This window comes from Pseudochaenichthys georgianus, chromosome 13, assembly GCF_902827115.2.
Source record: "Pseudochaenichthys georgianus chromosome 13, fPseGeo1.2, whole genome shotgun sequence".
Lineage (NCBI taxonomy): Eukaryota > Metazoa > Chordata > Actinopteri > Perciformes > Channichthyidae > Pseudochaenichthys > Pseudochaenichthys georgianus.
In genome coordinates this window covers 33,973,848-33,986,406 of record NC_047515.1, presented here as the reverse complement: position 1 = coordinate 33,986,406, position 12,559 = coordinate 33,973,848, and the positions used below count along the sequence as shown (strand labels likewise).

At 40.6% G+C, this 12,559-nt stretch overlaps 1 protein-coding gene across 1 annotated transcript in view; it reads right to left on the bottom strand.

Moving 5' to 3' along the window:
• The window catches only part of ankrd13b (ankyrin repeat domain 13B), a 51,855-nt gene extending 40,183 nt beyond the window's left edge, over positions 1-11,672 (bottom strand). The window contains 1 exon segment of the mRNA XM_034096776.2: positions 11,245-11,672. Coding sequence (XP_033952667.1) covers positions 11,245-11,360 — 116 coding nt within the window. The 5' untranslated portion in view covers positions 11,361-11,672.
• Between the last annotated feature and the right edge of the window lie 887 nt (positions 11,673-12,559).

Below are 12,559 nucleotides of genomic sequence, written 5' to 3'. Positions count from 1 at the left end.
AGAACATAAGTCGGCCTCATTTATAAGCTGTGGTTCATTTGGTCCAATTTGCATCAAACAGACTGGGGGAAGTTTGCATTCGGTGGAGTTAACAGCACACAGAAGCTACAATCGAGACAATTAATATTAAATGAAGTTCAAGAGAGTACACACACACACACACACACACACACACACACACACACACACACACACACACACACACACACACACACACACACACACACACACACACACACACACACACACACACACACACACACACACACACACACACACACACACACACACACACACACACACACACACACACACACACCACTGAAAACCACTCAGTCCTCCTATTACTACACCCTGACCTGCAGACACACTGACATAATTATCTATTCACAAGAACATTGTTCAGTTCAACAACAAAACACACACACACACACACACACACACACACACACACACACACACACACACACACACACACACACACACACACACACACACACACACACACACACACACACACACACACACACACACACACACACACACACACACACACACACACACACACACACACACGATGACTGAGTTCCCTTTTCTCATTACTGTAACAGAATATGAGCTCTCTGGAGGAAATATGTTGTAATGGGTCATGTTCTCTCTCACACACACACACACACACACACACACACACACACACACACACACACACACACACACACACACACACACACACACACACACACACACACACACACACACACACACACACACACACACACACACACACACACACACACACACACACACACCATGTATACATCACTTCAGGGGACATTACATTGACTTACATGCATTTCCTGGAGACTTATCCTAACCTTAACCATAACCAACACATGCCTAACCCTTACCCTTAACCTAATCCTAAACCTAACCAAGTCTTCACCCTAAAATTAATGATTCCCCTCATGGGGACCTCCAATTTGTCCCCATAAGGGAGGCGAGTCCCCACACGTGACTGTGTAAACAGATTTAGGTCCCCACAAGTATAGTAATGCTACAGTCGGCCACACACACGCACACACGCGCACACGCGCACACACACACACACACACACACACACACACACACACACACACACACACACACACACACACACACACCTTTGCCTTGTTTGACTTGTGTGCTTCTGTAGTTAGGGACATTATCATCTCTGCTCATCGCTTAGCGGCCACTTCTCACTCAACTATGACATCACTCTGGAGGCCATCCAGCGGCCACATAGGTGCTGACACATATTATGTCAGTAAATATTTTCTGGTGAGCTGAATGTGTTTTTGTTTAATTACCCACTTTATGTTCACCGATTGTCCTATTGGGTTAAATACAAAACTGGTTAATTGACAAAAGAAAGGACATATAATACAATGGCACACTCGATAACAGATGCAAACTAGGACTACATGTGTGATAGTTGAGAAACACATTATTTAGTAGAAAATACGTTTGCTAAAACATTATGACGTGTTGTTGTATTGGAACGAGAGCAAACATGTTGACCTTTTCCATTTTAAACCATAATCCATATAAGTAAATCAGTAATTATTGTAAAGAGAACCACTGTGCTTCTACTGCTACTAGAGAACAGCTATTTGACCAGTTGAATTACTTTCTTAACTTCCTTTAAGAGCAATTCTAACCTTTTGCTATACAAAGAACACAGATCCTCATTAGCATGCCGACACTACCAAGCATTTCGTCTGTTCTGTTGTTCAACAAGAAAAAGAAGAGATTGAGATTCTAGGGTTGTCTTCCCATTAATGGCATGTCAATCTGTTCCATTATGAGTAGAACATATTCTCGTTATGGTGACATATTTCCATTTAATGCATTTATAATATAACAAGTTGTCAGACGTTTCTCCCTTGAGCAGCTCTGCATGTGCTACATACCATTTTAACTTGACCTTTATTCGTCTCTTTTACAGTCTTATGCTTTCTACTTCAATTTCTCTCAACCAATATGTTATAACTTGTTTCTTACAGATGTGCCTCAGATGTTTTTTACTTATTTTTAAACACATATCTATGTTTTATAATCAAATTCTTAGTTTTCCTCTCCTCCCCTCTCTCACTTTAATGTGTTCCCATCTCGCCCTCCCTCAATAGCACGCTCAGTGGAGGTTGCATTATTGATAGGCATCTCTATCTGTGGCATCTGCTCCTTCTCTCCCCCCTCCCTCTTTCTCCCCCCCTTTCTCCCTCGCTCAGTGTGTGCCTGGCATGATGCAGCTCGGCAGGTACTTAGGACAACATCAATCTTTCATACAAACACCACACACACACACACAACACTGTGCATATAGCGGCTTTGGCCAAATGTTTGTGCGCAGGAGCAGAGGGTGATTATGAGAGAGAGGAGTACAAAAATAACTTTTTTCCTCCCCCCCCTGCCTGCCGTCTTGCCTCTGTGATTTTACATGCAGGGGAGACTTTGACAAACGCTACACTGCCATGAAACCCTGTTTTCAGAAATGACCTACCGTAGTGAGCAGAAGAAATGGTGATGATAACCCCAACAGAAGAGTAACACACCACATCTGAACACAGCCATGCATTGCCCCTGGTGCAGGTGCTTTAAAACGATGTGAAATCGAGCAAAGATAACAGCAATTGTACCAAATAAAACGACTAAAACGACCCACATTTCATTCGATACAATGTCTCTGTATCACAACTCTTATTTCAGTTTACCAGTCACCCTAATCTTGAAGGATAAACAAGCACACAGCGACAAAGACACTTAGAAGCAAAAAGTACAAAGAGTGTGATGTTGATGGAGGTGTCAGAAGCAAAGATAACGTTGCTCAGATGTTTCTCAAACCTGTTTGTTGCAGTGTTCTGACTGACCTCTCTAAAATGCAAATGAAAAGACATGCCAAGCAACAGAGCGAGAGAATGAGAAAGCACTTGTTCTCTCTCCTCACACTCGCAGAGGTGCAGGCACACTCACAGATGGAAAGAGTAAATCTTTTAGTTTGAGGCATACAGCGCTGACACTATAAAAGAGCATAATCACACAATGTAGCGGCTGTGGACTACTGGAGTGAAACACCACAGCTGTCTCTTTCTTACTTGTGTGTGTGTGTGTGTGTGTGTGTGTGTGTGTGTGTGTGTGTGTGTGTGTGTGTGTGTGTGTGTGTGTGTGTGTGTGTGTGTGTGTGTGTGTGTGTGTGTGTGTGTGTGTGTGTGTGTGTGTGTGTGTGTGTGTGTGTGTGTGTGTGTGTGTGTGTGTGTGTGTGTGTGTGTGTGTGTGTGTGTGTGTGTGTGTGTGTGTGTGTGTGTGTGTGTGTGAGAGCATGTGAATTATGAAGCAATTCCAGGTGAACCCAGTGGTCTGGCAAGAGAAGGCTGCACTAAGCCTCTGCTGATAATGAAGTCAGTTTCATTTTCTCAGGGACATTTAGCATTTACCTGGCAGTTCAAATTAAAGGAAAATCATGGCGGCTTGAGATTTATTTGTTTACAATTCATTATCAACCGGACACATACTGCTTTGGTTAAGGTTAAATGGCTTGTAACAGCATAGCATTTCCTACGGGAAACCAAGGTTGAACATCCATAGTGTTAGATAAACGTATACAACACCATAAATTGTTGTAATCTTTCAAAAATAAATACAAATAACCCTCAATCACAAGGCTCACCTTCCGGATTAACTTCCTCAGGGTCCATATTAGCATTGATATTACTGCACCTGATGCAACCAGCTGAGACTTACGGCTTGCTTTTCCACAAGAGAAGAAAAACTTCAGATTTGGGAAAACAAACCCTCATCTTAATTGCTGCTACTGCTGCTAAGCCAAGACAACATGAATACAGCTGAGTGCTGCCCACTGTAGGTTTCAGGCAAATTATTTTGAGGAAATAGCATTATCTGTGAATATCACCTAACTGACTAAATTAGCACCTCACCACTTGGGGCTGCTTTGCTTATCCATATTCACATCATGACTTGTTTACATTATGATGATCTATGATTAGAGGGTTAGGGAAACTAGAGAAGGTAAAAGTGGATCCACCATTTATTTCAACCGCAATTTCCCTTTCCCTTTATGTACTTTACCGTCTTGTCTGTGAATCTCTCTTTCTATCTGTAATAAGCTATCAGCAAGTTAATTAAATTTGACCCCGACTCAACTCTCATGGCATCTCTTTGTGGCTTTGCTGCACTGCAATTACAACTTCATCACACTGAGGGAGGTAAGCAGGGTTAGGGTGGGGTTGATGTATTGATGCTGGAGGTAAGGCACCAAGGGAAAGGGGATAAGAACAACTTCATACAGTGGGTTGATGTGATTAGAAGAAACAGGGAGAAGCGGGCTGAAAAGAGAAGAGAAGAGACGAAAAGTGCAATTAGATAGCAGATGGTTGGTGTTCAGATGCAGGCCTATGAACGCTGTGAACCGTGAGGCTTAATTTATGGCTTTGTTCAATCATGCCAGCAACCCATCATACGATTTTACAATGCTGATTTAACATTAGCACCTTGCCGAGAGCATTATAATCAAAAATGCTAGAGTCAGACACAGAGTCACAGAGAGGACAGGAAACACCAACGGAGAAAAAGAGCAGAGATCTTTGTTATTTCCTGCCTTCGTCTCAAGATTGACCATCAATCTCTACATGGACCTGTTCTTTTTCAATCACACTGCGCGTTTACATCTGTTTGCAAGCCAGACTGACTCTGTTCATGGTCAAAGTCTGTCATTATTTCCTGCCCACCTCCTCTCTGCTTCTATCCTCTCTGTCTTTGCTCTCTTTATCACCTTGTTGCTGCCTCCACTCCTAATTCAGTCAATATTGCTTCCTTGCTTTCTCTATTTCACCTCGCCTTTCTCACTGTTAGTTCTCTCCTTCACATCAACATTGTTATTTGAATCTGGTGAAAACAGCTAAAAATGTATCTTTCATGACCTCTTTTATCACAGATCGTTTGATATTCTGCCTGTTTTACTACTCCTCTCATCCTTTAGTATCATTCGCTAGGTACTTCTCCCTGCGGTCAGCTGTGTGTCCCTGGCATTCATTCAGACACTCCTCCTGTTACTATGTTCAGTGTCCTCTCTGGCTCTGCGATATAACATCGATATCGGATGTACCAATTATTCCACTGTTGCCTGCTGTGGCAGCATTTCTGCTCCCCTCACTCACTACCACATGCAATATGTTACATGCTGCTTATGGAAGATTTAGTTGTAAAATGGAAGAAAAGCATGCATTTTTAAAAACTACATCAACCAGCCATTCATTTAATTGTTGTGCCCCAGTGTTTCTCAAACTTTTTCATACCAAGGACCACTTAACCAATACAAAAACACTCGCGGACCACCTAACTCCACAACTATTCAAAAACACATCGTTTTTCTAGAACAGATTACAAATCGCCTGAAAATGGTACAAACAAGTATAAACATGTGTGATGAAGGTGTTGCCCTGGGTTATATCGTGCAATAGAAAGTGAAACTTAAGCTTGTTCCATTGCGGAGATATTCCCGCAAGAGTGCGGAAAACTTAAATTTATTTCAAATGTGAAATGTTACCAATATACTCACGGACCAACAGTGGTCCGCAGACCACACTTTGAGAAGCACTGAACGATATACAGTAACAGTGCGATCAGAAACAGTGGCGGATATCTGTTTCATGCACATGGTGAATGAAAATAAATTCCATAATTTCACCAAAGCCTGGGAGGGCTTTAAAAACCTCAGATATGGAGATGGTATAGTTTTTCTTCCTTTTGCTGGGGCATAAAGCATAGGTGAGTCATATTAAAGGATTCTTCTGCAGCGGACTGAATTCTTCAGAGACCAACCATTGTCATGCAATAACTTGCACAATACTGCCTCTGTTATCTGGGCTGTAACAGAATGGCCATAATGTTATACCCTCATTCCTATCATATGATATCAGAATTACTAATGTATTTTTATATTATTAATACGCATTTCTAATTATCATATTCTTTTTCTCCATATGCTTCTCTCATGGCTGATGCTTACAATATAAGTTTCTCACTCTCAGAGCACTAGAATTATCCCATGTGGATATAGGGTTTCATAATGGTTGCTACATTTTAGAAAAATAAAAGGTCAAATAAACAAGAATTGAATTCAAAGTTGAATAAAAATAAGGACTTAAAATAGAAATGGAAAAGATAGAATGTAAATATCTATGTCATAAGAAATCAAAGTAAATAGGTGTGGATTTCTCTGTTAAAGCATTTTTAATAAACACTAAAACAAGGTCTGCAAGAACCGGATTTAATATGCCAGCGAAAGAGTCACACTTTGTGTCCATTTCATATGTTCAGCGTGAGATCTCATGTGAAATCAGGAGCAGAGCACATCCTCAAGGCTCCTCTTATCTTAACAACCAGTCAGCACTCGTCTTCCCACACAACGTTGGACACGTGTGAAGGCCATTGTGACCCATGGTGAGACCTAACCATGACAAAGTGGAAACCATCTCCTCATAGATAATCCATTTTTTCCACATCACCTTTGACAGTACCAAACATATAGCCACTTTCAACTTCTGCAGCTTGTTACTAATCACATGTTATCTGGTAGAATATTGCCATAAACAGCATGGTTAAACTAATCAATTGACCTTTATTTTTATGTTACTAGCATTTCAATGTTGAGCATTTAAATCTAAGTAATCTGAGCCTTTTTCATCAAGCTCCACATTTGTGGAATCAGCTTCCAGTTTGTGTTCGGGCGGCAGACAGCCTATCCGTTTTTAAGAGTACGCTTAAGACCTTCCTTTTTGATAAAGCTTATAGTGATCAAATTACATAATCTAATAAGAGTGCATTGACATAGATACGTTGTGCCTCTTCACCTATACATTTGAGTTCTTACTCTTTCACTTAAATCCTAAAAACTTAGATCTTATATTTAAAACTTTATCCAAAGCCTTTCCCCTCTCTGACCTCTCGAGGTTCTAATAGAGGGTAACAGGTTGCAGAGAAGGCCTAGCCCGGCCCGGGAGTGTGAAACGTAGCCACAGACCTACTCCTTACCTCTAACCAATTCAGGTTCCAGTGGGGACCTTTCTCCCTGCGTGTGCCTCTCCACCTTTGTTTCCGACTTCTTACTTGTTACTCTTTTCCCTCAACCTATCCTAAGGGAGTGCATGTACGTAGACACGTTGTGTTCCTTACTTCTTAGTTGCTACCCCTTTCCCTCAACCTATCCTAAGGGAGTGCATGTATGTAGACACGTTAGTTTAGCTGCTATAGGCTTGGACTGTTGGGGGAGCACCTTACTCCGTCTTTCTGTCTGTTTGTACCCGTGTACTCTCATGTTCCGATTAACCCAGCTTCCCCCAAATCTCTTTTTTGTGTCCATACGCCGGGATCCTGAGTCGAGGCTAATCCTGTTGCTGCGGTCGTGTGTCCTGGATCCTCTATCCTGAGTAGACTACTGGATCTGAGTCCTGGACTTCGTGGCTGAACCTGTCTCTGCGGTCCTGCCTGACTCTCACCATACTACTTCCCTGAAGGCTCCCACAAGATTGCTGACATCCTCGTGGATTCATCTTCTTATAGACACATGCATTTCCAAACATTTGGTCTACCTATGTTGTAAAATGTATTATCTTTTCGATGTACACACGGCATCTATTGCACGTCTGTCCGTCCTGGGAGAGGGATCCCTCCTCTGTTGCTCTCCCTGAGGTTTCTCCCATGTTCCCCTTTAAACTGTGGGGTTTTTCTCTGGAAGTGTTTCCTTGTACGATGTGAGGGTCCAAGGACAGAGGGTGTCGTATTGTCATACTGATATTCTGTACAAACTGTGAAGACCACTGAGACAAATGTAACATTTGTGATATTGGGCTATATAAATAAACATTGATTGATTGATTAAGTAAGTGCATGTCAGAACATGTCCATTGTTAAACACAGCAGACAGGACATAGGGCCTGGACATACTTGACAAGGTCATGTTTGAGTCCAGATTTACTAAAGTAGATATTTGTCAGCTGCAGAGAGATTGACAAAACACATTGGAATGGCAGTTAACAACATTCAACTTCCATCATTTGCCTGCAATGCACCTTTACACCTGTCACCTGTAAAGCTGACGGAAGCTTGGTGTTTTAGCATAATGGTGTGCGCTGTCCTAGGTTAGCATCACCACTAAATAAAGAAAATAGTGACTCAGGATACCATATAAAGTTATGGGATGCTAACATTGTACTAATTGTATTAGTTTAGGAGACGTCATGTAGGATGTCAAATGTTTCGGTATGCAAAAAAGCATTGCGTTTCACAATATATGCAAAACCATGATGTATTCTTGCATGAACATACACCCACACATGATCCCATAAAAACAAACACATGCTTTAATCAAGGGAGCAAAGGATACAAAGGTTTCAATAGTATAGATTGTGCAGAAGTTCATCCACATGAGAGGGAGCCAAGATATAAGAACACATGTACTAAACTCTTATTAGGTAACTATGGGACAATGCCTGTAAAAATGGCTAGATAATCTTTATACACGGCATGGTTTACACGTTATTTAAATGCCTACATGTAAGTCCATGTCAAATAAATCAATAAACAGGTGAAGCCTGAAGTTTTCCAATTATTTTGTTTACAACCTATCTTACCAGAACTTGCTCTGGTCTACCATTATTCACACACAGCTGATAACCGAGGTTAATGATCTAAGTCAAAGAGATTGCCTCTGGAGCCGGCATGCAAAACAACCAGTCATGATGGCAGTGGAGGACCCATCATTTGCCTTTGTCCCTCTTTTCTTGTTATGCTTGTTTTGACAGCATTATGAGTTACATTTTTTAAAGGTCAAACAGTGTTCATCTTTAATACAGTTTCTGATAGTTATCGACATTACAGGGTGTATCAACATGTGTCTGAAATAGTTCATAGAAACATATATCTACTCCAAGAATCCCAAAACAAATGAGAATACACAAGCACAAGAGGAGGGTGACTAATCATGCTGATTTTAAGGATCAGCATCAAATCTTTTTGGATGTTCAACACTTTGGTACTTGAGATACAAAAGATTTGTGTTTGTTCTCACCAAAATTAAATGTTGTCTGTCAGCTTAATATAATAAAAGATAAAATATGATATATAGGTTGAATTTGACAGCAGAGGAACACTTACATTTGCATCATAAAATATTTATAGCAGGGTTCCTAAAAAATAAATACAAATGGGGACGTGAGGGATGATTTATTGAGTCTCTCCGTATCTGAACACATAAAACGTTTCAGTTTAGAGAATTGAGTATGAAATATTACTTTTGAGTCCATCATTTTATAATTGGTCATATTTTGTCTTTTCCCATCATCAGAAATGATCCACAGCTGAGGCTATTGGGAATTTGATCACTAGTTTTAAAGACATCCTCAATCAACAAAAGTGATGGATCAGTTTTGGATATGACCAGGACTGGAATTTTTTTTTAGGGATCGCCGTCTCCTCTGGAGATGTTGAATATGCAGATTTCAATTGTATGTCAATTCATTCAACACTTTTTTAAGCGCTGGAATTGCACCTGACCACAGCCATTGTTTGAGTCACATCACTGCATAATAAAGCATAATAATAAATAATAAACATATAGAATTAAACTTGAACTCATTCCAATTAATTGTTGCCAGCATGGTATTATAATTTGTTTCCAACAACGGCAAGGCTTCATAAGTTTAAAGAAAACATAACTGTCTCCTCTGTTTCAAGATCATAAATGCTTCATTTCCATATCCTCTTTCTAACGTTCACTTAAATACTATAGGTTATAGTCTGTTCTTATATTCCATTAGGTATTGGCCATTTACCTCCCAATAGTTGTAATTATGGTCAAGAATGTAATAGTACAGTTATACCACATTAGGGTTTGTGGTTAACCAATAGATAACTGCCTTTGGGGCACTTGCTTCGAGGGTTATGCTTTTTTTACCACAAGGAGGTAAGTGTGCATACTGTAAGTAAGCAGGTGCATGTGTGGAAGTGACTGCTGCTGCTGCTGCTGCATGCACGCACTCAGAAATATGTTTGACAAACTGCAGAAGATCTCTTATATAATGGCAAAGTGCTTCAGTACATTTGCGGAATAAATACGGAATGTAAATGCATGCTCTTCTTGTCTTGCCTAACCCTAAACCTAACCAAGTCTTCACCCTAAAATTAATGATTCCCCTTATGGGGACCTCCAATTTGTCCCCATAAGGGAAGCCAGTCCCCACACGTGACTATGTAAACAGATTTAGGTCCCCACAAGTATAGTAATGCTAGACCACACACACACACACACACACACACACACACACACACACACCACACACACACACACACACACACACACACACACACACACACACACACCCACACACACACACACACACACACACACACACACACACACACACACACACACACACACACACACACACACACACACACACACACACACACACACACACACACACACACACACACACTAGTGTATTTCTTATCATCTCATCGAGTCCCTCCCTCCCCACATGATTACTCAAATTGTACTAACAAAACATAATGTTACCTGCTTTTGATTATGACAAAGCCCTTCTCTTGAAGTCCAATACAATAGCATAATGATCCCATTACTGTATTTACTGTGGTGGTTGGCAACTGTACGCCCACATGCTCAGTGTCTGCATTGTCTCACCCACTCACTAGGTGCTGGTGGGAAGGTAGAGATACAGTTTTGAGTAGATCATGCAATAATGCTGCACAGGCATAAAGAATCTCTGACTGTCACACACACATACATTTACACACATACACACCCTGCAACACTATCAGGGTCACGATCACAGTCATTTGTCGTTATGTTACCAGGGGGAAAAAAACTTCTCATGAATATTAAAATGACAGAGGTGGTACATTTAATAAGCCCCAGTGCAGTAAATAAAAAAGGTATTTTACATTTATGACAAAAAGGAAATAGTGTGCAAGCAATGCAAGTCTGAGGATGTCTACAAGTGTCCACATCCACCCCACATGACAATTAACTGCGCTATTGACCAAGTTCTTGAATGAAGTGCTTCATGGGTGGCACACCACAACCTATTAAATCTATAGGGACCCACACGCCCATTTAAACGCTTATACTAAAGACACAGGCCTGCGTCTGTAAGGGGAGATAACCCTCTTTACCGTCTCACCTGCTCGTTCGCTGCCAGCTCTTTCTCCAGCTGTCGGTGTTTGTTGTGCCACACCAAATAGTGGATAGGAAAACGACTCTTCTCCGGAGTTTTCTTTGAAGAAATCATCCTCTGATCATAGTTTGCCTTCTCCTGTGTCTTCTAGATTTGAGCTATACTTTGTTAATATTTATGCTATTTAATCAAACATATCATCCTTTATCGGCGCTGGTGCCCAACGGCAGCCTTACGCGTCAGAAACATGACTCCCGGCTTGCTCTGCTAAGAATAAACAGCAAAGCCCCGTGAAAAACATTTGTGGAAATAACCCCGTCGTTTAGCTGTCTCTGTAGATTAGGCTACACCTTTATGTCTTAACCACTCGTTCATCCACCTATTGCCTCCCTCTCTCTTTCTCCCCTGCCTACTCCAACACATCTATTCTCCTCCTCTCCTCCCATCCGGTGGTGACTGAGAAAGCTGCTGACAAGCTGCAATGAAATGTGCGCAAACTCAGCCAATCCGCTGTCAGGGATGTTGTGATAAAACATATGTTTAGTGTTAAAGAAACGCAGAAATTATACACACATTATTGAAAGGTAGATACCTAGTATACCCCCTACAGTAATCCCAAAGTAGTGATATACTAAAAGGTATAACGAGTAGCTGGACTGCAAATGAAAATGCATCAATTACAAGTCTAAATCAAACATATTCCTTGATGCTGCAGGATTCGTTTTATGTATAAAATCTTGTAGGCCTACTATTTATAGTTGTTTTCTTTCATTCACATCTACATCTTGCCTTTGATTGTCTAGATGCCATGTTGAATGGAATATGTGTTTTAAATGTTTTGTTTGTACTGTGCTGATACTCTCCTACAACAAATAAAATAAAAATGGTCTACATATTCATACTGAATATATTTTTTGATCTGGTAGCTACCAAATGCACAAATGAGCTTATCCTTTTTTGTGAAATAATACAATCAATACATGTTTTGTTCAAGGGAAATGTCAGTTATAAGGTTTCAAAAGGGATCAGATACTTTCACATTTTGATTATTTGCTTCTTTGTGGAAAAAGGCTAATGCAGATCCAACATTCAGTAAATAATATTGAACCAATAAGACAATAAAGTCTATATAAATATATGCCTGATACATACATTACAACACAACTAAGCTATATTAAGGTTAAAATGTAAACAAAAAACATTTAAATGCATACTCTTTTTTGATCATCTTTGTGTGAAATGCATCTTACCTTAACATAATGACAGGATGATCTTGCCCTCTACCCTCCCCAGCCCCTTCCATAGGTAGGCTG